This window comes from Melospiza melodia, chromosome 16 (genome assembly GCF_035770615.1).
Source record: "Melospiza melodia melodia isolate bMelMel2 chromosome 16, bMelMel2.pri, whole genome shotgun sequence".
NCBI lineage: Eukaryota > Metazoa > Chordata > Aves > Passeriformes > Passerellidae > Melospiza > Melospiza melodia.
The window spans coordinates 2,428,439-2,451,901 of record NC_086209.1 but is presented as its reverse complement, the minus strand read 5'-3'; the positions used below and the strand labels follow the sequence as shown (position 1 = coordinate 2,451,901).

General features: G+C 51.7%; 1 protein-coding gene across 11 annotated transcripts in view; it reads right to left on the bottom strand.

The window, feature by feature from the left end:
- Positions 1–23,463, bottom strand: part of ARHGEF9 (Cdc42 guanine nucleotide exchange factor 9) — a 210,320-nt gene that overhangs the window by 30,787 nt on the left and 156,070 nt on the right. For all 11 annotated transcript variants that reach the window (XM_063170295.1, XM_063170293.1, XM_063170294.1 and 8 more), the window contains 4 exons: positions 15,850–16,029; positions 13,231–13,463; positions 8,333–8,462; positions 23–154 (listed from right to left, as the gene is read on the bottom strand). In XM_063170295.1, the coding sequence (XP_063026365.1) occupies positions 23–154; positions 8,333–8,462; positions 13,231–13,463; positions 15,850–16,029 (675 nt within the window). The remainder of the gene's footprint in view (positions 1–22; positions 155–8,332; positions 8,463–13,230; positions 13,464–15,849; positions 16,030–23,463) is intronic.

The window sequence follows — 23,463 nt, the reverse complement described above, 5'->3', positions numbered from 1 at the left end:
ATGCCCTTAGCTGTGTCCTTACCTTCTTGCAGAGAACCATCTGGTGATCAAAGAGAAAGAAAACTCGCTGCTGGTTCCGTCCATAAGGCTGGTAAATCCAGGACATCTCTCCCGTGTAGATCAGCTCCGAGCTGCGGTCCAAGATATCGTCCCCCTGGAGGGCACAGGGAACCAGCCTGAGTAACTGCACTGACAAGTCTGGCTTTGTACAATGGGCAGAAGCAGCAATTTTGTAAGATTTTGGCCCTTCTGCAGCTCTCAAAGGCACCCCATCTGATTTCAGACCAGAAACTGGGATTGGGGATAATTCTGAAGGAAGGGGAATAAATGAAGGAGGTGTGGATGCTTGAAATGTGGTCACTGCAGCTCCCACTGCAATGGGGAAAGAGCTGCCCCAGACACTGCCCCCACTCCCCTCTCCAGGTCCCTCCAGACCTTGGATCTTGCTGCAGGTGCTGGTGGCATCAGGAAAACAAAACCCTTTCCTCCTCAAAGCCCACCCCAGAAACACTTTGAATTCAGGACACCAAATTCCCTGCACGCCCTCCTTTAGAAGAGCATCCCAAAGCACTTCCCCTCCTGAAATCTCCAGCCAGCTACAACAGCCTGGGACACACTGGGGCAGCAGTTCCCCACCTCTGAGGCTGCCAGAACTCAGCCCTCTGGATTGCTGCCTCTCTTCTCACTCATGTAGGCACTGCCAGTCCCTTCTCCCACAGCTCATTAGAGCTCCCCACCTCCAAAATCCTGTCAGGACCACCCTGGTTCCTGTGGCAGCCCCAGCCCCCCGGCTGGCCAGGCCTCCCTGCTGGCTGCCAGAGTGCCCTCACCCTTCCCTGCCTCCGGCTAACGCTTGTTTTCCTCTCCCGAGTTTTTTTTAAGGATTCATGAGCAGATGGTCTTGAAAACACAGTGCTCTCTCTCCCACTCTCTGAGAGAACAAATGCAGTCACCCTCCACTAATTGGAATGAGCTGGACTTTTTAAAAAGTTAATTAAAATCTATTTATTAAAAATGGGTGAATTCACCACCACCTGCCCTGTGGGCATCTCAGCAGAGCACTGTGGAAGGAGGTGGGATGGCTCCAGCTGAAAGGTGAGGCAGCACTCAGGAGCAGCACTCAGCAGCAGCACTCCGGAGCAAGACTGAGAAGAACTCTTTTTTTTTTCTCTTTGGCTGCAAACTACTGCAGTTCTGGCTTTGATGCCAAGCTGGAACCGATTTCTGGGTCGAGAGCAGCCCAAAAATCCCAGCAAACAGCTTGTGGAGGCTCAGCCAGCTATGGGGGGCACCTAGCTAGACACACACTTGTGGTGCTGCTCTCACTTGCAGGTGCCAAGGCAGCCAGGAGTGCCCCCCCTTCCTGGTTCCGTGGTGAGGATTTCAAACTGCTGCTCAGGTAAATGTGTAATTAACCTCTCAGCATTGATTGGGAGCGACCGCCTGTGTCCCCGGGCCCTGTGACAGCAGCAGCTTCATTAAGTCACTGCATCACCAAGCTGCAGCACAGACTCCAAATGGCCTTAGCCAGGGCTTTATGCACCTCCCTGCCTCCCTCCTGTGCCTGTGCTGCCCCAGGGGCTAAGGAGGGATGGACACAGAGGGTCAATGCCCCCAGGGATGGGCTGTGACCACCCAGAGCCTCAGCAGGGTCACACTTCAGCCTGGTCACAGCCTGGGCACCGAGTGCTGCTGCCACAGCTCAGGGGGACATGATCCCCAGAAACCTCTGCAGGAAACACACCAGCCCCAGAAACTGTGAGATTTCCTGGCTACACATGAGCTTACATGAAGAAGATTCCCACAAGCCTATGGATGGGAGCTTTAGGAGAGGGGGCGAGCTTAGGAGAGGCTGGCTGCTAAAAATAGAAAGTCAGCTTTGTCTTTTACTCCTGTGGTAGCATCTGAAGCCTGAGGACACACAGAGGGCTCTGTAAACACTTCTACTTGATTAGCTGAATCCAAACTGTGTAGTCCCTGCAAGCAACATAACCCAAAAACATCCAGATCCAAAATGATGGGATTTGTATTGCATTTCTTATGTGGGGAAAACAATTTCTATATCCAGTCTCTAGGCCAGAAATAGCTGATTTCCCACTTGGGGTGAGCAAACTGGGAAATACAGATTGCACAGAGTTTGGGACTGGCACGTGGCTGTCAGGAGCAGCGTGTCCAAGGTCCTGCCCTGCTGCTCCAGCCTGGGCTGCTGTGCCAATTCCCACAGAGGAGCTTCAGGGCACATCCTCTGAGCCTCCACAGGCTTTTCTTGTCCTGACACAGTTGTAGCTCTCTGAAGAGCACAAATTGTCTCCTCCTGGTCCCCACTGAGGGCTCAGGGGGCAGTTGCAGGGTGGGGGCACAGAGGGACATTGGCTGCCCCAGCACGCCTCGATCCCTGCTCCAGACAGACGTCCCCAAACGTCTGTCCCAGTCCCACGCCTCCAAATCTCTACAGAACCAGGAAAAAAATCTCCTTTTTCTTCTCCATTTTTTTTCCAACTCCTACAGAGGCTGGATCATCTGTATCCTTCTGCAAGTTAAGACAAACCTGCTGAAAAAGGAAGAGGCTGAACTCTGAGTTGCTCTGAACTGGCATACATTCAGCAGAGCACAGCAGCAGAGTGGCCAAGAGAAGCCCTGACTCCTGACACCTTTTCCAACCTGACTTTTGTCCCATAAGCCTCCAAAAACCCCCTTAGCCCTCCCCAGACACGTGCAGGGTTTTCAGAGCACATCCTGCAGCACCCAGAGGGCAGCCAAGGAAAGCTGACTCCCCGAGCCAGGCAGAGCCCCTGTGTGCAGCACTGGGAGCACAAGGCCCCAGCTCTGGGCTGGCTGTGAGCCCCTGGAGCCCCCAGTGACACACTGAGTCCCCAGGCCACTCCTGGCTGTGACAGCTCAGGGTCAGCTCTGCTGCTGCTGCTGCTGCCTGGGAAGATGTGGATGCCAGCTCCCCAGTGCTGCTGCCCTGGCCATGCCCTGTGATGGGCAGCTGGCAGGAACACAGAGCTTGGAGAGTGCCATGAAATAAATGGGAGCAGCAGGGCAGCAAGGCAGGGCTGGCTCTGAGAGCTGCCCCCTTCCCAGACACCTCCTTGGGCTCAGGAATGCCCAGAGCCCCCCTGCCCACCCCAGCCCTGCCCTGCTGGGCACCAGGAGGGATCTGTGCCCTCTCCAGCTCCCAGGGAGCCAGCAGGGCTCTCTCGTGCCTGACACTGCTGTTCTGCAATTAGAGACTGACAGGCTGATTAGCACCCGGGGCTGCACTGAGATCACACAAAGGAACGGCAGTGAAATGTTGTCCTTTTCAACAAGCTCAGTTCTGATACCTTCTGTTGCTGGGGGGAACGAAATAAAATAAGGAGAGAAAAGAAGGCTCCATTTCAGTCCCTGCCATGGTGCTTTTTTCCCAGGAGGATTTCTCATCAGGCTGCCCTCACTTTGGTGTTCCAGGCAGCTTCTCTTCGTGGCACTCTTGGATTCACTGATGCAGTAGCAGGCTCAGGCCAGTGATTATAGATTACATAATTAAGGGCAGCAAGTCTTGATTTAAAGGACCCGTAAATAACAGGAATGGGAAGAAATTTAAAAGGACAATACTTATTAAATTTCTCAAATATATATATATATTTCTCCCTTCATGGAAATGTAATACTCTTGGTATATACTGTGCCCTATTGGCAAACCATGAGAATCTCTGGTAGAAGCATATAAATATCTACACAAACCAAAGTGATCTGTTTAAATAGAAAGTTCAAACCCATCCAGGCTGATGAGCAAGGCTCTGTCCTCTGCCAAACCTGGTTAACTGTCCCCTGTTGGACCAGGGACTTCCACAGATCTCCTCCCAGGGAATGGGAACCAATTTTCCTCCCTCCTGTGAGAAAAAAACTGGGCTGAAAGGGAGGAAAATGCTGCTGGAGATCTGGAGATGGAGCCTGAACTGCTGCAGTGATTGCTGCTTCATTTTGTTTTGATGCAGTTCAAGAGCTGTGTGAAAAGGCATAAAATTGAGCAATTCCAGGTGTGCTGAGGCACAGACCTGTTTTCCATCCCCACACCATCCATACAGGGCACTCAGGGAGGCTGTGCTGGGCCCTGCCCATGGAACAGAGCCCAGATCTGCCCAGGAGCAGTGGCACAGGTGGCACAGAGCTCCTCAGACTCACAGGGGAGCAGGAGAGAGGGACCAGGAGCAGAGGGAAAGGCAGGGATGTATCTCTGAGAGGTGTAAATACAGTCCTGGCTTTGTGGAAATCTCTTTAAATCCTGCTCTGTGTGTGTCTGGTCTTGTATTTGTGGGGTTTTCAGACAAAGGAAGGAATGATGTATTTGATTTTATGGTTTTGAGGTTAATTTATTATTTTATGATACTATGTTATATTAAAGAATACTATACTAAACTAATCTAAAGAATAGAGAAAGGATAATTATAGAAGGTTAGAAAGATAAGAATGAAAACTTGTGACTCTTCCAGAGTCCTGACACAGTTTGACTGTAATTGGTCATTAAGTTAAAAGAATTTACATGAAATTAATGAAACAATTACTAGTTGGATAAACAATCTCCAAACGCATTCCACATGTGAGCAAAACAAGGAGAAGCAAATGAGATAAGAATTTGGTTTTTTTTCTTCTCTGAGGCTTCTCAGCTTCCCAGAAGAAAATTCTGGTGAAGGGATTTTTCAGAAAACATGACAGTGACACGTGGAGCTATTCCCACCAAGCTGTGAGGGCTGGAGCTCCCTCAGAGGGCAGGGACAGGGAAGGGAGAGAGCAGCAAAGGCTGCCCAGGATGCTCTGGCTGCCCCTTTTGAAGGCAGCTCTGTGTGGAGATTTAAATGCCACTGCTCTGATCGGAGGGTGTGTCACCCTGAGCAGGGGGACAATGGAGCTGGAACATCAGGGAACACTTCAGACCTGAAAGGCACTGAAAGGGCTCGGTGGGAGGTGGTGGAAGCCCCAAATTCTGAGCCATTACCAGCTCAAAGCACCGCAGGACTGGTGTGGGCAGCACCTCTCCGGGTCTGTTTATATGCTGGGAATTCAGGTTACAAAATAAATAAGTGAGTCACACGTGGCAGCAGACCAAGTCAGGCTTCTCAGGCAAGCCCACATTGCCACAAATTACACAGGAACTCATCTCAGAGTGGGATTATTGCTGATTTACAGCAGCCAGGGAGATCAGAATCTTCCCTTACAATTCTGCTCAGTCATTTCTTGTCCAAAGATGCCAAAGCTGCCAATAATTCCTTAAGATTTCAGGCCTGGCTGTCCCCTGTGCCAGGTCACCCTCTCCTGGTTCCACTGGAAATTTAAACAATCAGATCCTGCTTGCAGGATTTCTTGGGGAGAACCTTTGGCTTTGCTTAACTCAAGGATATTTGTAATTTTCAAATACTCACCCTGAAATCCACCACCATGGGGCCACACATGTGATAAATTTTTATCCCATGGAGGGATAAAAAGGATTCCTAAAAAATGGGATTTAGTAAAACCCCTCTGTTTAAAGCAGTTTGAACACACCCTTACTTCTCCTATTTGTTTTAGGATCAGCATCCCAACACCACCTCTCCTTGCAAGAAACTGTGCACACATTTTATATACCACAACATTTCAAATATTCCCTCACTAAGTATTTTTTGTTTGGTTGGGATTTTTTCCTTCTTCTTTAAAGAATCTTTTTCCACCATCTCCTGACAAAACATGGGTAAATTTAGAAATGAAAACTTCAGAGCAGAGAATCAGCATCATCAGTCTCAAGATGCTGAGGAAAAACAGACATTCCTCCAAATGAAATATCTCCACATGCTGCAACATTCAGCCACTGAAATCAGTTGTGAAGTGCCAACGTGGTGGGAATTTGGGATTAGCTCTATCTTGTGCCCTGCCTGCATTCTGGGTGGAAAAAGTCTGAACTGGTAATTTTTTATGACTGTTTCCTGTTTTCTTGGGGTCAATGCTGTTTCCAGGGGGTCTCAGGAAGGCTGGGCTGTGCCTGTGCTCTGGAGCCACTGGGATGGACAGAACAAGTACAGAAAGGTCAGATTAGAGCAGGAGCAGGGCCAGGAAAGCTGGGAATTACAGCTGGGGATCCTATCTCTGCTCAGGGAACTCCACAAGCCTGGACAGGACTGACAGCAACTGACAGCAAACACCAAGTGGGAGCTGATCTCCTCCTCAAAGCAGACCTGTCCCTTCCCCAGAGCCTGGAGAGGCCGGGGACACACACCAGGAGGTCCCTGCTGCACCCAGAACTGCACAGGAGACAAAGCTCTGAGCCTTCAGGGCTGGGTGAGGAGCCAACCCCCCTGCTCCATGTCCTGGGAGCAATCCCAATTACATCCCTGCAGCCTCCAAGTGGGGTTTGGGGTCTGCAGTGCCACAGGAACACCTGCACACATCTCAGCACATCCAAGCACTTCCCAAAGATCCAATCCTTTCATTTCTCCCACTCTCTTCCTGCATTACACTGTGGCTCACTCCTGGGTATTTTGGGTTTCTGTGCATCCTTCTGGCTGTTCCATGGACAGCTGTGCAGTGGGGGCTGGATCTGGTGATTCAGAGCTGCTTTAGAGGAAAGAATCAAGCAGTAAAATCCTCTGCTGGGTCCAACCCTCATCAAAACTCTGTGACTCTTCTTGATCCAAAATCCAGAATAAAAAGGGCAAGGAAGGTGTTTTGCTTTGACACCTTCCTTGCCCTTTTTGTTCTGGATTTTGGCTGTGTTCCCTTGGGATTTCTGAGCAGAGCAGCAGCAGGCTGTGCTACGTTATGAGAAGCTGAAGGATGCTGCTGCAATAATGTGCTCAAAATCTGGAATAGCTGAAAAAAGCCTGGAAGAATAATTTGGCAAGTGCCTGAGGATGGGATGGAGATAAAGAATGGGTACTGCTAAGCAGGAATGAATTATCAAGGACAGGGCTAAATAAAAATGAATTATCAACTGAGCTAATGGAAGAGAAAAAGCAACTGCTATTCCACAGATCCTGTGTGGAGGTCACCTTGGCTTCCCTCTCACACATGAATATTCACTGGCTTGGAATGGATCTGTCCTTAATGGAGATTTATTTACAGTGAGGGGCTGGGAGCTCCTCACAAATGACCCCCATTAGCTCATCCCATGGCACACTCCAGGGCTGAGCACGGAGCTGATGGTGCTGTGCCTCCTGCAGAGCACTTTCTTCATTCTGGAAATGAGTCTGCCTGGCAGTGAGAGATGTTCCTGAGCAGTAAAACAATCAGACACATTGTCTGTGCTCCCTGCTCTCCCAGCCAGCCACAATCCCAGCTCTGATTGCTGCATTTATGTGTTTTATTGTGTGTTTTATCACCAGATCCAGGGTGATAAACCTCCATCCTCCATCACAGCAATAGCAATGAAACTAGCTCAGCCAAGGAGGACACAGGTGATGCACCTGTATTTCTCTCCCTCTCCTCCCAGCCTTCACAGATCTTTGCCAGAAATAAATTAATTAAAGGATGAATGCCTCTTTCCCACACACTCATTTCCACAGTATGATCCCCATGACTGGAATGTGGAGTTATTTCAGACTTCACAAGTGAGGAAGCAGAAAGGCTGCTCCATCACTCTGATTATCTCCTTGCTGAACACATGGGCTGATGACAACAGCGAGAGGATTTACAAAAACGTTTGTCCTCAATCTGCTGCAAAACCCTATTTATGGATTACTTCCATACAATGATTTTTAAAAATCAGGGACGAAAAGAAAGGGAGAACATAATTTTAGTATGGCTTTTCTTCCAAACACATGGCACAAATGTAGAGACTGAAGGCCTGCTGGTGAGGAATCCTTCTGCTGACTCTGCCTTCCCTGTGCCTCTCAGCTCCTTAATTACACCATCACTACACACAGGGCTGCTTCAGAAATATCTTTAAGTGGGATGTCATTTATAAAATGCAAATAACATCTCTAACTGCAGTTTAACAGTTTGGCTTCCAGTCATAAAGCAATCACCAGAAGGATTTTCTTCATTTTCTTAACCTCTTGCAATTTCCAGAGCTTTTTGCTACGTCTTTCCCTCCCTCCACCCCAGTGACACAGCACAGAGGCAGAATGCACAGGGGGTTTGCTCCAAGTCTCACCTACTACCAGCACTGCAACCACAAAAGTCGCTCCAGGTTGCTAGTGATGAAATTGGAGCAGGATTTTCTGTAGGGCACTGTTAATGTTTAAGCACCACCCCGAAGTCACGACTGCGCCTTCTCCACACCAGGCTTCATCCCAACCCATGGGAAATGAACTTTAGGGCTTTAGATAACCCAAGAACAGCCTGGAGGTTGCCAGGCTGGCAGGGCAGGGTTACTGTACCTCCCAGTCCAGGACAGAGGCCTGCCACTGAGCGATCTTGTCGATGTTCTCCAGCCTGCGCTTGCGCTCGTTGATCTGCAGGGTGACGTTCCTCATGACGGCGAGGGCAGCGGCCACGTACCTGTAGTCACTGCACACACAGGGAAAGGCCATCAAAGGCACAGCAGGACACGCCCAGCAGTCTGTCACATCTGCCACAACCTCACCAGCCCACAGGGACACGGGCAGGGGTGACCCCTCACTGCTACAATGGGATTTTTCCAACAGGATTGTCACGATAGAGCAGCTCAATGGAAAGTGGAGCTGGGAGCCCAGTCTGGCCTCTACCAACCCAGCCCTTTGGGTGAGCCCTCTGCAGCCTCATGGAGCCCAGTGAAGAGCATTCTAAAGACAGGCTGAACACTTTTACAGCCTCTGTCTCTGGGCCTGGACTTTTCTGGTTTAAAATGAACATTTAGTAAAGGGTTCATTTAGGCAAAGGCCAGAGCACCTTCCAAGCCACTCCCAGAGAAGTCACCCCATGGAATTCAGTCTCACTGCAGATTTCAGGTGAGCAACTCAAGCAACTCTTTTTTCTTTAGCCTGCACAGCCCTGTGAGTGCAGTAACACAGAGTGAGAACAGGCTCCTGCCAGGGCCACTGAGGATGATGATCAGTCTTTTCAAAAAGTGATGCTGAAATCAATGCCATTGATTCCTGCCCTGTGCCTGCTCTTCCATTCCAAGGAGCTGCAACGTTCATTTCCACTGGGGAGACAGGCAAGGCCAGCTGCCACAACACCACCACAATGTATTATTAACTTAAGGGCTGCTATTGATTGCTGACTAATGAGAAAAACTGCCATCTTGGGCAGCTGCAGGGGGAATGGCTTTATTGATTATTGCTAAGGATTGTGCTGGTGACAGCTAAAAGAGGGGTGAATACTGGGAATTATATCCCCCCTCCATGTGTTCCCAACAGGATAAATACTAAGAAACAAGCACACTGTGATATACAAAAAATATTATTTGCTCAAGGATAAATAAAATATTATTTGTCCTTGCTCATGTGAAATCTTGAGCTGAGTTTTCATTTTTTCTTAAATTCTTATGTCAAAATTCTAGGTGTGGTTAAAAGCAATCTCACAAATTCCAGGACAGCAGGAAAGGGCCTTCAGCAAAATAAAGGAAAATAGAGGATGGGCTGCCTGATCTATCCCATCCATCACAGAGAGGTCTGGGTGAGGGGGGACCTTAAAGCCCATCCAGCTGCACCCCCTGCCATGGGCAGGGACACCTTCCACTGTCCCAGGTGCTCCAAGCCCCATCCAACCCAGCCTTGGATACTGCCAGGGATGGAAGGGATCGTGCTACACAATGAAGAACTTCTTGTGCCTCCCTTTGTGTGAGCCTCTGTGTGAAGGGAGTGTTGGTTGTGTGAGGCAGGAAAGGAGCTGCGCCATCAGGGTGGCCTGGAGAACATCCATGAGGGAAACAGGGAAACAGGGAGAATCTGGAGAGGCAGGGAGAGGTGCAGGGTTTGCAGACAGTCACCAATGATCTCCCAGCAGTGATGCTCATGCTCAGAAGGGAGGGCACTCCTGGCAGAGTCTCCTCATGTAAAATGAGCTGAGTGAACTCATGTTCCTACATTCCCAACTCCAGCTCCCTTCTGCTCTGGGAATGCTCAAAATTCCAGCAAGCTGCACTTAGGACCTTCCTATATTTAATTAATATTAAGCTGGAGTGGATCTTTAAGAGGTGAACAGATGTGGCTTTGTGAAAAATTCAAAGGCACCAGGCTGCAGACAGGAGGGAGGCTCTGAGCTCAGCCCATCCTGCCTCCATGCAGAGTGGGATGGTGCCAGCTGCTCATCCTGGGAATGCTAATTCCCTAATTCCAGGGAGAAAACCCCAGCAATGTTTTCCTGTCATGCTGTAATGAAGAAAAGGCTCAGGACTGAACTTTTTGGGCTCCCAGCCCATGTCTGTGGCAGAGCTGGCAAAAACTTAGAAGAAAAAGACAACAGGAGCAGAGCATTTGGCCATGAGGCAATAATAGGATCCCATTAACCATGAGATGAAGGCAAATAAATGGTTTGTCAATTCTGTTGGGGCTGCAGTGGCCACTTCCCAGTGCTCCATCAGAATCCAAGCCTAGATCCTTGCCAAGCATCACGTGCCATCTCTGGGGAGCCTGCTCTGGATGCTGGATTCAGCATTGTCCTGACCTGCTGCAGGGAAAATCCACAGCTCTGCAGGTGTGGTGGCAGTGAAAAGGAAGGGACAAAAGAAAAAGACAACATGTTCCTCTGTTAGATGAAGCTCACATCCCTGCTTTCCCCGGGAATTCTGTGTTTTCCCATGTTCTGTCTCACTCCAGGGCTGGGATATGGCACCACTGTGCAGCCACAGGTTTCCTCGGTGAGCAAACCTCTCCCTGCCCTCCCTTCCCAGAGCACAGAGGAACAGAGAAATGGAGTGTCCATGGCAATCCAGTGGCACAGAGCCCTCAGGCTGAGTCACCCAAGTGCTGCTCCCAGGGCTCCTCAGAACACGACTCTGTGTGACTCCTTAACAACATGGTGAGTTTAGAACACCCCTAAGGGAACAGGAATGTGCTCCCAAAATAACCCAACCCTGGTGTTATCACACTGCCCACATCCCCTTTGCTGTGGCTCCCAAATAACTCACAGAGGGTCATTTGAAACACCCTCCTGGTGGGAAGCCACATCTGAGCTCCCAGCCAGGGCTGTGGGTGCTCCTGTGGCTGCTGAAGGGGAAACCCAAAACCTGTGGGATCCCAGAGCTGCCTTCTGATACCCTGAGGTTCCCATGAGTCCATTCCAAGTTTGATTTTGTCTTTGGAAAAGCAGGAATTGGATCTGAAGCCAAAGGCTTGTGCAAACTGGTGATTTGGGGCTACCCTGCGTCACTCAGACTTGTGGGTCAGGTCAAAGCAGATCAATGCATCTCTGCTCCCATCACACTTCTGCTCCGGGCCTGGGAAAACAAGCCATCAAACACTTGGAAGAAGTTTCTGAAACATCTCTGCTCTTTCCTGTTTTCACCTGCTTTTAAATGGGTTTTGGAAAAAGTAAGAAAATTGGCAGGGCAGGAACAAATCTGCTCTCACAGGGCCTGATTTTTCTTTCACCTTATTTTCACAGCAGTAAATCCCAAGTGGTATCACAGGCACTGCTCCTGATTCACACTGTCAGGCAGCCAGGCTGATTGTCCTCAGCAGCAGCAAAAGAGATGCTGGAAATTTTGGGAAGCAATCAAACTGCAGGTGCTCCTCTGAACCTAAACTCCACAGGAAAACCATGGATGGGACTGGGCTGAGAAGCTGAGCAGGTTTGGAGCTCTCCTCACATCAGGCTCCAGCTGCAGACCCTGGCCCTGTGCTCACTGTGTGCCCAGGGTCTCCCTGGGAGCAGGGAAGGAGCCTCTCAGACCACTGAATGCTAATTAGGTAATTTTTCCAGTGTAACTGGTAGCATCAGAAAGTACATCCAAGGGTAATTAGTTCACATGTCTGATTAGAACAGAGCTGAGTGTGTCTCCATCGAGAATTGCTGCTTGGAGAAGACTGAATTGTCTGCTAACCCTTTGTCCTGCTCCTGTTTATCCAGGATGTCACAGGGACAAGAGCTGGACAGAAAAGCCCAAGCCCTGGGGGGACAGAGCACTGGACAGAAAACCCAAGCTCTGTTGGGAAGGAGCACTGGACAGAAACCCCAACCCCTCTGTAGGGAAGCAGCACTGGACAGAAAACCCCAAGCACTGGAGAGAAAACCCCAACTCCTGTGCAGGGAAGAAGCCCTGGGCAGAAAACCCCAAGCTCTGTGTAGGGAAGGAGCCTTGGGCAGAAAACCAAAGCTCTGTGTAGGGAAGGAGCACTGGGCATAAAATCCCAAGCCCTGTGTAGGAAAGGAGCACTAGACAGAAAACTCCAACCCTTGGGTGGCAAGGAGCCTTGGACAGAAACCCCAATGCCGGTGTAGGGAAGGAGCACTAGACAGAAAATGCCAACCCTTGGGTGAGAATGAGCACTAGACAGAAAACCCCAACCCTTGGGTGGTAAGGAGCACTGGAGAGAAAACCCCAAGCCCTTTGTAGGGAAGGAGCCTTGGGCAGAAAACTCCAACCCTTGGGTGGGAAGGAGCACTGGACAGAAACCCCCAAGCCCTGCTGGGAAAGAACACTGGAGAGAAAACCCCAAGCCCTGTGTAGGGAAGGAGCACTGGAGAGAAAATCTCAAGCTCTCTTGGGAAGGAGCCCTAGGAAGAAACCTTCAACCCCTTTGTAGGGAAGGAGCACTGGGCAGAAAACCCAAGCCCTGTGTAAGAAAGGAGCACTGGAGAGAAAACCCCAATCCTTGGGTGGGAAAGAGCACTGGACAAAAACTCCCAAGCTCTGTTGGGAAGAAGCACTGGACAGAAACCTCCAAGCCCTGTAGGGAAGAAGCACTGGGCAGAAAACCCCAAGCCCTGCTGGGAAGGAGCACTGGAGAGAAAACCCCAACCCCTGTGTAAGGAAGGAGCCCTAGACAGCAACCCCCAAACCCTGTAGAGGAAGAAGTACTGGACAGAAAAACCCAAGCCCTGGGTGGGAAGGAGCACTGGGCAGAAAACCCAAGCTCTGTGTAGGGATGGAGCCTTGGGCAGAAAACTTCAACCTGTGGGTGGAAAGGAGCACTGGACAGATCCCCCAGCCCTGCAGGACAGCAGCACTGGACAGAAACCCCAACCCTTGGGTGGGAAGGAACCCTGGACAGAAAAACCCAAGCCTTGGGTTGGAAGGAGCACTAGACAGAAACCCCCAGCTCTGCAGGGCACAGCCCTGGACAGATCCCCAGGCCTGGACAGCTCCCCCAGCCGTGCAGGGCACAGCCCTGGCCCCGTGCCCACAGGGTACCTGTGCTCCTGGGCCGTGTACTTGAGCAGCTCTGCCAGCTGCAGGGGGTACTTGCAGATCTTCTGCACGGGGGTGAGCAGGAAGCCGTCGATGGCGATGTCGATCATCTGCTGCAGCAGGCGGCACGCCTCGAAGAAGTGCTGGTACCTGCTGTCCTTCATCAGCTTGGAGAGCTCCATGCACGCGTCCAGGTGGTTGTTACAGTACTCAGAGTAGATCCAGAAGCCGTCTTGCTGTGAGGGCAGGAGGAGGAGGACGGGTCAGGCAGAGACCTGGCTGATCCATGCTCCACCAGGGCTGGGAAGGGCAGGGTTCTGTGGGACATGTGGGGCTGGTGGGCCCACAGGGCAAGGAACCACAACTCTCCCCTGGAGGGAGAACCCTTCAGGCCACTAGGGTGAGAAAAAGGCTTCTCCCACCCTTTTCCCTTGCTGTGACATACAGATTCAATGGATCCCATTTGCCCTGGTGTTCTGCCCTGCCCCTCAAGATCCCTACACAAACCCCTGCTTTCCCTGCCTCAGTGGCTCCTTTGACACTGAAACCTTCAAGGAAGAAGCTCAATAAAGGCTCTCCTTGGAACCCCACATGAAGTCCCCATCTCTCCTTCTGTGTCTCCTGCATCCCAGAAAAGCTGAAACCACCCAGCATGAGCACAGACATGCCTGTGCCCCAGAGGTGTCTTTTTCCAGACCCCTCTTCAGGGAGGTCACAGCACTCTGAACAACACCCATCACGGCAGGGATACTGGGAGAAACTCCTCTGGGAGGTGGGGAGGCCCTGGGATGGAATTCCCGTAGAAGCTGTGGCTGCCCCATCCCTGGAAGTGTTCAAGGATGAGCCTGGAGTCTCATAAGTCTATAAAGGTGTCCTGCCCACAGCAGGGTGTGGAAAAAAATGATCTTCCCAACCCTTCCAACCCAAACCAGTCTGGATTTCCAAGAAAGCACAGACCAAGCAGGAGGAAGGACAGATCCTACAGTGCTTCTCCTGTTTGGAAGAGGTGCTGGCAAAGGAGGGACTGCAGAGAGGGACCTGCACTCTGGCACAAGCTCGAAGTCTCTGCAGGTACAGGTATGTTCATTGAGCCCTGCACAGAGCTGTGCTTGCTCTTAGCTTCAAATCCTGCAGGGAAGGTTTGAAAGGCACAACCAAGCAGAGCTCTGGCTTTTGGTAAGACAAGAGGACAATCTTGTTATTTCTAGAGCTCTTTCCCTGAGCCTGAAGCACCTGACAAGTGTTTGGGGGCTGGGGATGTTTGAAATTCCCTTTACCAATGGGGAACTCAAGGCACTGTGTGGATTTCCCCAGGAACAGCGCCCCAGAAAACACTAAAAACAAACAAAAAACCCACTGACACGTGTGCTCCTCCACCTTTTTGGACTGGTCCAACAAGTTTTCTGGTGTCTATTTTGTTGGAATGTCCTTTTTCTGCCTTCACTGACCACAGACTGTCACCTTTAACTTGGGCTTGATTCATCTGGGCCATGCAGACAAGGCAATGAAAGGGCAGAGGAAGATTTCCCTGGGCAGGAGAGGGGCACAGCCCAGCACCACAAATTAACTCTGAGACAGCCCAGGTCACAGGCAGGTGTTGCAAACCAGCCAGTTCCACCAAGCTGTGGTCAATGCCTTCCAATAAAAGGACAGATTCTATTTAGCCAAGACATGCCTGCCCAGCAATTGCTTCTCAATCCCTGAGGGTCCAAACAAGCTGCTTCTCTGGGAACAGGGATCCAGTGTCCTTCCCATCCCTACAGCTGACCCAGCCACACACTGACAGCTCTCTCTTCCTGAAGAAAATGAGGAACAAGGTGCTTTGGAGATCTCTAAACAGGATCTAAACATCCTCACCCCTCGGTTTCCCAAATGGCTAAGCAGGGACAATTTATCAGGAGTTTATCAGCCAGCTCTCAGCCCCTGTCTGGTGACAGGCAAGTGTCAGATCTTCCTCCAAATCTCAGCAGCAATTCCTGCTATTGTCACTATCAATGAATTGACAGCACAGCCTCAAGTCATGACATCTGAGTTACTGATTCTCAGCAAGATTTCCTACATCTCCCTAGCACAGAGGTGGAATGTGATGCTGCTTTCTGCAGGCTCTGATAAGAACCAGCCATGTTAACACCTCATGCACCTTCTCAGAGGAAACCCCAATGAGAGACCCAGGGATGTTTAAAAGATGCTGTGAAACTCTTTAGGGATGTCCTGCTGAAGTTTCAGGAATGTTTGTCGGGAGTTTCCCTGATAAGCAGTGAACTGCTGCCCTGACACAGCACAGGAGCTGCTCCCCTCTCCCTCCAGGAAAGCCTCCAGCTCCAGGGCTGGCATTTGTTTGACATTTCCTGCCATATTTACAACATTGGCCAATTCATCAGCTCCTGCAGGAGGTGGTTTATGGAACAGTAGGATGGGCCAGGCCAAGTCCTCCAGTATCTTCCAATCCATGTGACTCAGGTGTACTGGGAGTTATCCAACTGCATTTCCAAGCTCTCCCTCCTCTGTATCTCCCACAGTACATGGAGCAGCCCCTGATCTGTTACCAGAAGAGGTTCCTTCCTTTGGGGTTTCCCTCCCTCCCTCCCAGCCATCCTGGAGGGACAGTGGCAGTGCACTCACGTGTTCCAGGAAGCAGGGCCCAATCTCACTGAGATGGGGGTCCTCGTTGTTGTACTGCTTCTCCAGGTCCCGCACGAAGCCCATCTGAAATCTGTAGATGTCCTCAATGTTCCCAAAGATGATTTTCAGCTGCTCGTCACTGAACATGTCCCTCCTCTTCCGGCACTGCTTTAGGTAACCCTGGGAGAGGGAGAAAGGAGGATTTGCAGGGAGCAGGCACAGTCAGGGCACAGCCCCAAGGAGGGGAGCTCAGTGCCCCTGCCAACCCACTGCCCCCAACACCTCCTGCTGTTCCAGACTGCAATGCAAGATGTTTTCCATTACCATGGCACATTACCTTTGTCAAGTAGGCAGTTTGCCATATCTCTCTCTTTGAGTGACCACATTCACACCTCCCTGGGAGGGGACATTGCTGATAACGGCTATTGAATGTCCCTGCATGGCTGATAAGAACTACAGCATCCCATTGGGAGATGTGAGCCCAGGGGGAGGAGCCAAGCATTCCTACCCAGATATAATCCAGAGGTTTGAGACACCAGCACGGCTTCTCCACTGGATTCCCCAGAGGAACAGCAGCTGCCTCTCCTTCCACTGGATCTTCAGAGGAAGAATCCATCCTTCTCTACAGGATCCTGCTCCAGCAGAACCACCCCTGACACTGCAGGAGGGCTGAGCCCCAATTCCAATGGCACTGCCACCAACATCCTGACCCACAGGGTGTCAGGTTGGGTTCTGACTCTGTCAGTGTTGTTCTAGTGAACTGCATTGTTTATTTTATCCTTTTACTTTTTTTCCTTTCCCTATTAAAGAACTGTTATTTCCTGCTCTTATATTGTTTGCCTGAGAGCACCTTAATTTAAAATTTGTAGCAATTCAGAGGGGTGGGGAGGGTTTACATTCTCCATTTCAGGGGAGGCTCCTGCCTTCCTTAGCAGACTCCTGGCTTTCCAAACCAAGGCACCTACCCAGGTCTCCTACAAGCACTGCTGCCTCCCCATCATTCCAGTGGCTCAGCCTCCACAGAAAGCTGTGAGGGGCTGCTTGAGCCTGCTCTGATTTCTCCTTTCAGCTCAGTAATCAGGATAAGGAAGCTGTTTAGTACCATCAGCAAGTTCTGTTTAGTATCTTTATCAACCACCTGGATGGCTGATGGAGTGCACCCCCAACAAGTTTGCAGCTGATGTGCTGGAGGGTGGGAAGGTTCTGAGCAAATCCCCTCATCCTCCCACACTTCACCTGTCAGGATGATCATCACTGAATCACAGAATTGTTAATGTTTAAAAAGACCTTTAGGATCATCAAGTCCAACCAGAATGATTTAGACTAGAAACTTTGCAAGGCCAAATCTCAGATGTTGCAACTGGTCTGGTCTATTTTGCAGCATCCTGACTAGAAAGAAACAACACAGGGGTCATCAGGAGATGACTGTGCTTACTTTGCTTGCCTTTATTACATAGGAAGGGGAAAAAATGAAGGGAAGAAAGCGCCAGCAGCTCCAGTGGAATGGCTAAATTTGGGAACTCGGGATGCTTAGTCACACTGCCAGCTGGTGACATGCAGCTGCTGGGCCACAATGAACATTGGAACCCTGCAATGAACTGTCCTTCAGCTTCACCATGTGGTTCCTGGCAGGGACAACTTCAAACATGAATGGGAAATGCAACTCTGGCCGACCTGGCCTGGACCCAACCTCTGCCATGTGCAGCTCAGCTCGGAGGATGCCGTCACCCTGAATTTCCTGGCTTTTCAGCTGAGAAGTTTGGGTTATGGAACACCTTCTACACTTCCTAATCTAGGTCTCTCTTCCCACTGGAGCTCCTTGATGACTCATTTCCCTGGGTTTCCCCCTCTGATTTTCCAAGGCCACGAGGAATGGGAGCAGGCTGCTTCCCACACTGCGGGATGGTCACAGGGCAAACCAAAATCCAGAGTGGGGAGAAATGACACAGAGCATCTCTCCAGGCAGATTTTTCTGTTTAACTGATGATCTCAGAACAGCCTGGAAAAAAACCCAAGGAAAAAGCCAGGAAAAAGCCAGGAAAAATCCCTCCCTGTGCCCATGGGGCAGTGTCCCCTCCCTGTGCTCTGTGACATCCCTCCCCTCCTGAACACAGGAATGACTCCCAGCCCTAGGGCTGCCATTGGCTGCAATTCCCATCCTCACTATTCCCACCCTCCCTGTGCTGCTTCATCATTTCTCTGGAATCACGTGTCTGGAGGAGCTGAAGCAGCACATTTCTGTGCAGGCACCTCTGAAAGCACAGGGAGAATAAAGGAATGTGAGGAGTTCCCAAGCCTCATCCTCTCTGTGTGTTTGAAGGTGGTTTCCAGCACAAGACAGGAAAAGGAGACTGAAGATTCACCCATAACACACAGCAGAGGAGGCTACTGCAGAGTTTTTCCAGTAAATTTACTTCTGTTACATAAAACAATGTCATCTTCCTTCTGTTCATCCCGTCAGGTTTGCTCAGAGAAGGGAGAGCTGACTGATGAGCAGATGTTGGTGAGTGCTTTGCTCAATGATACCTAAAAATAGCTGCCAAACTGTCTGGCTTTAAAGTACTTTTCCATGTAGTCCCTGAAGTATAGGCCAAAGTTGGGCAGGATTTGCAGGAGGTTAAGTGCTAAGTTTTCTTCACCCCTCAGTGGGCTTAGAGACAGCCAGGAGAGGTGGTCAGTCCGTCCGTCCATCCATCCATCCATCCATCCATCCATCCATCCATCCATCCATCCATCCATCCACCCATCCATCCATCATCCATCATCCATCCATCCATCCATCATCCATCCATCCATCCATCATCCATCCATCCATCCATCCATCCATCCATCCATCCATCCATCCATCCCTCATCCACCCATCCATCCATCCATCCATCCATCCATCCATCCATCCATCCATCCATCATCCATCCATCCATCATCCATCCATCCATCCATCCATCCATCCATCATCCATCCATCCATCCATCCATCCATCATCCATCATCCATCCATCATCCATCCATCCATCCATCCATCCATCCATCCATCCATCCATCCATCCATCCATCCATCCATCATCCATCATCCATCCATCCATCCATCATCCATCCATCCCTCATCCATCCATCCATCCATCCATCCATCCATCCATCCATCCATCCATCATCCATCCATCATCCATCCATCATCCATCCATCCATCCATCCATCCATCCATCCATCCATCCATCATCCATCATCCATCCATCCATCCATCCATTCATCCATTCATCCATCATCCATCCATCCATCCATCCATCCATCCCTCATCCATCCATCCATCCATCCATCCATCCATCCATCCATCCATCCATCATCCATCCATCCATCCATCCATCCATCCATCCATCCATCCATCCATCCATCCATCCATCCATCCATCCCTCATCCATCCATCCATCCATCCATCCATCCATCCATCCATCCATCCATCCATCCATCCATCCATCCATCCATCATCCATCCATCCCTCCCTCCTGGTGCTGGCCAGCTCCTGAGCTCCCTGCCTGGCCAGACTCGTGCCATGGGTGTTGGGAATGGCCACAGGGTTTGCAGTGACACAGGAGCAGGGCTGGAAATGCATCCTGAAGCAGAGGGGAGCAATGGGAGGGCTCTTCATCACAACCCCCCAGGAACAACCTCACATCCTCAGGTGCCTCCCTGGGGTCAGGATTTGTTATTTGTTATTCACTGCAGCTAAAAACAATAACCACACACAGCTAAACTCAGCACTAAACCAGGCTCAGCCCAGTCAGAGTTGCTCTGCCATCCCCTCTCACACCTCATCCTTCATCCTACACCTAAAACACCCTAAGACAAAGAGCCTGGCAAGAGGGGAATTGCCACTGTCAGAGCAGCTCACCAGGGGCTGTCTGCTGCCTGCTCGTGCTGGGGCACAAACAGCAGCCCTGCCCACCCCACCAGGGCATGGGGAGCCCAGTCCAGCCCAGATCTCCCAGTCCAGCCCAGCTCTCCCAGTCCAGCCCAGCTCTCCCAGTCCAGCCCAGCTCTCCCAGTCCGGCCCAGCTCTCCCAGTCCAGCCCAGCTCTCCCAGTCCAGCCAGGCTCTCCCAGTCCAGCCAGGCTCTCCCAGCTCAGCCCAGCTCTCCCAGTCCAGCTCAGCCCAGCTCTCCCAGTCCAGCCAGGCTCTCCCAGTCCAGCCCAGCTCTCCCAGCTCAGCCCAGCTCTCCCAGTCCGGCCCAGCTCTCCCAGCTCAGCCCAGCTCTCCCAGTCCAGCTCAGCCCAGCTCTCCCAGTCCAGCCAGGCTCTCCCAGTCCAGCCCAGCTCTCCCAGCTCAGCCCAGCTCTCCCAGTCCAGCTCAGCCCAGCTCTCCCAGTCCAGCCAGGCTCTCCCAGTCCAGCCCAGCTCTCCCAGCTCAGCCCAGCTCTCCCAGTCCAGCTCAGCCCAGCTCTCCCAGTCCAGCCAGGCTCTCCCAGTCCAGCCCAGCTTTCCCAGCCCAGCTCAGCTCTCCCAGTCCAGCCAGGCTCTCCCAGTCCAGCCCAGCTTTCCCAGCCCAGCTCAGCTCTCCCAGTCCAGCCCAGCTCTCCCAGTCCAGCCCAGCTCTCCCAGCCCAGCCCAGCTCTCCCAGCTCAGCCCAGCTCTCCCAGTCCAGCCCAGCTCTCCCAGCCCAGCCCAGCTCTCCCAGCTCAGCCCAGCTCTCCCAGCCCAGCCCAGCTCTCCCAGTCCAGCCCAGCTCTCCCAGCCCAGCCCAGCTCTCCCAGCTCAGCCCAGCTCTCCCAGCCCAGCCCAGCTCTCCCAGTCCAGCCCAGCTCTCCCAGCCCAGCTCAGCTCTCCCAGCCCAGCTCAGCTCTCCCAGTCCAGCCCAGCTCTCCCAGTCCAGCCCAGCTCTCCCAGCCCAGCCCAGCTCTCCCAGCCCAGCCCAGCTCTCCCAGCTCAGCCCACCTCTCCCAGCTCAGCCAGGCTCTCCCAGCCCAGCCCAGCTCTCCCAGCTCAGCCCACTCTCCCAGCTCAGCCCAGCTCTCCCAGCCCAGCCCAGCCCACCTCTCCCAGTCCAGCCCAGCTCCCACCCCGCTGTTCCAGCCCCAGCTGACAGAGCTCAGGGAGCCTTGCCCAGCAGAGGGATTGCTGGGATTAGTCTGAGCATACTGAGCCTCTCTGCAGCAAGGCACAGCCCATCATGGCACAGATGAGAATGCCCATTTCAGCCTCCTCCCTGCTTAGCTGAATAATTTCCTTGTGCTCTACCTGCAGGTAAGATTTATCCCCTCAATCCCAGTCTGCATCACACAGAGCAAGGATCTCTGGATCTCTCCTGTCTGGGACACATCATTAGGGGCAGTAAATCAGTGCTCCCCCACTGCAGCTGAACCTGTCTGCACCTCCTGAGAATCCCAATTGGCAGAAACATGGTGACATGGCTGGAGATGCAAGTCAAGGTTTATTTTTGTTTCTTTTGTTTTTGTTTACAACAAAAAGTGCAAATGCAGGAAAAGAAACAAAATGTGGAGAAGTGTCTGCAGTCTTCCCTTCTCCAATGCAAAGCTCTCTGACTGAAATAGCACATTGAAATTAAGCTCATTTGTTCCCAAATTGAAATCCCAAGGCTCTTCCATATTTGAAAAGTGTCATAGATGCTTTTTGGATGGCTGCTCTGCCTTGCTGGGAGAAAAGCAGCAAGGATGAAGGGAGGAAGACATTCCTCTAAGCACCATCCCCAGGGGGCTTCACCACATTGACTGGGCACAGGCTCACTAAATCCTAAACATTGCGAGGGATGAGCTGAAAGCCATCCCCAGACTTTGATTTCAGGGCTCACAAACTTCTGCCTCTCAGTGATAAGGACATCTCCACACACAGTGCCCAACTCTGGCACAGCCACGTGTTCCCCTTCCCAAACACCCAGCACCACAGCCTCTGCACCTTGGGCTCAGCTCAGGGCACTAATCCTGAACCTAAGGGGTTGTAGGGGTTAATTGTACCCTAATGAACAAGAACCAGGGTGGGGATTTGTGGGGTCAGTCACTAAAGTCCATTGCTTGCTGGTTCCCCTCTTCATTTCCCAAGGTGGGAACGTTTTGCCCTCAGTCTCGCCATGAGAAAGGCAAATGGGGGCCATCCTGAGCCAGGGGAAATTGTGAACCCGACATGAAAGGCACAGATGACATGGGTAACTGATTGGTTTAATTACAACCTAATTTCCTCAATCACAAGTTCAAAAGTAGATGGCATTGGGTTTTAATTAAGAGGGCTGCTTGAAGGATCTCAACCTCATCATGTTTTAGTCAAAGAGCTATGGAATAAAGGTCAGGAAATTGCACTTTTGGTTAATACAAACTAAAGGAATTATCAGATCCAGCAGGAAATTCTCAGAACTATCAATACATATTGACAGATGCTGCTCCTCCATTAGACACAGTCCTCAGACACTTCAGCTTGTTTCCCAAATCACCCAGGGACAAACCCAGGCTCAACCCTTGCCAGCCCCTCACCATGGGCAAGTGTGCCCCAGCTCCAGGTACCTCACAGATGTCCCTGAGGGGTTTGATGTGATGGGGACAGATCCAGGTCAGCCCCCATGTCGTGTTCCCACCTTGGGTACCTCACAGATGTCCCTGAGGTGTTTGGTGCAGTAGGAACAGCCCCAGGACAGGCCCCAGAGGTTCCCCAGCCCAGGTACCTCACAGATGTCCCTGAGGGATTTGATGCAGTGGGGACAGAGCCAGGGGAGCCTCCATGTCCTGTTCCCAGTCCCCATGTCCTGTTCCCAGCCCCAGGCCCTTCACAGATGTCCCTGAAGTGTTTGATGCACTGGGGACAGAGCCAGGCCCCACGTCCTGCTCCCACTCCAAGCACCTCACAGATGTCCTGGAAGTGTTTGATGCAGTAGGATCAGCTCCAGGCCAGTCCCCAGGGGTTCCCCAGCCCCGGGTACCTCACAGATGTCTCTGAGGTGTTCGATGCAGTGGGGACAGCCCCAGGCCAAGACCCATGTCATGTTCCCAACCCCTATGTCCTGTTTCCAGTCCCCATGTCCTGTTCCCACTCCAGGTACCTCACAGATGTCCTTGAGGTGTTTGATGCAGTGGGGACAGCCCCAGGCCAGCCCCCATGTCCTGTTCCCAGCCCCAGGTACCTCACAGATGTCCCTGAGGGGTTTTTTACAGTAGGGACAGAGCCAGGCCCCATGTCCTGTTCCCAGCCCCCAGGGGTGCCCCAGCCCCAGGTACCTCACAGATGTTCCTGAGGTGTTTGATGCAGCAGGATCAGCCCCAGGCCAGCCCCCATGTCCTGTTCCCAGGCCCAAGGGTAGCCCCAGCCCCAGGTACCTCACAGATGTCCCTGAGGTGTTTGGTGCAGTAGGAACAGCCCCAGGACAGGCCCCACAGGTTCCCCAGCCCAGGTACCTCACAGATGTCCTTGAGGTGTTTGATGCAGTAGGAACAGCCCCAGGCCAGCCCCCATGTCCTGTTCCCAGGCCCAAGGGTAGCCCCAGCCTCAAGTACCTCACAGATGTCCCTGAGGTGTTTGATGCAGCAGGAACAGCCCCAGACCAGTCCCCAGAGGTTCCCCAGCCCAGGTACCTCACAGATGTCCTTGAGGTGTTTGATGTAATGGGGACAGACCCAGGCCAG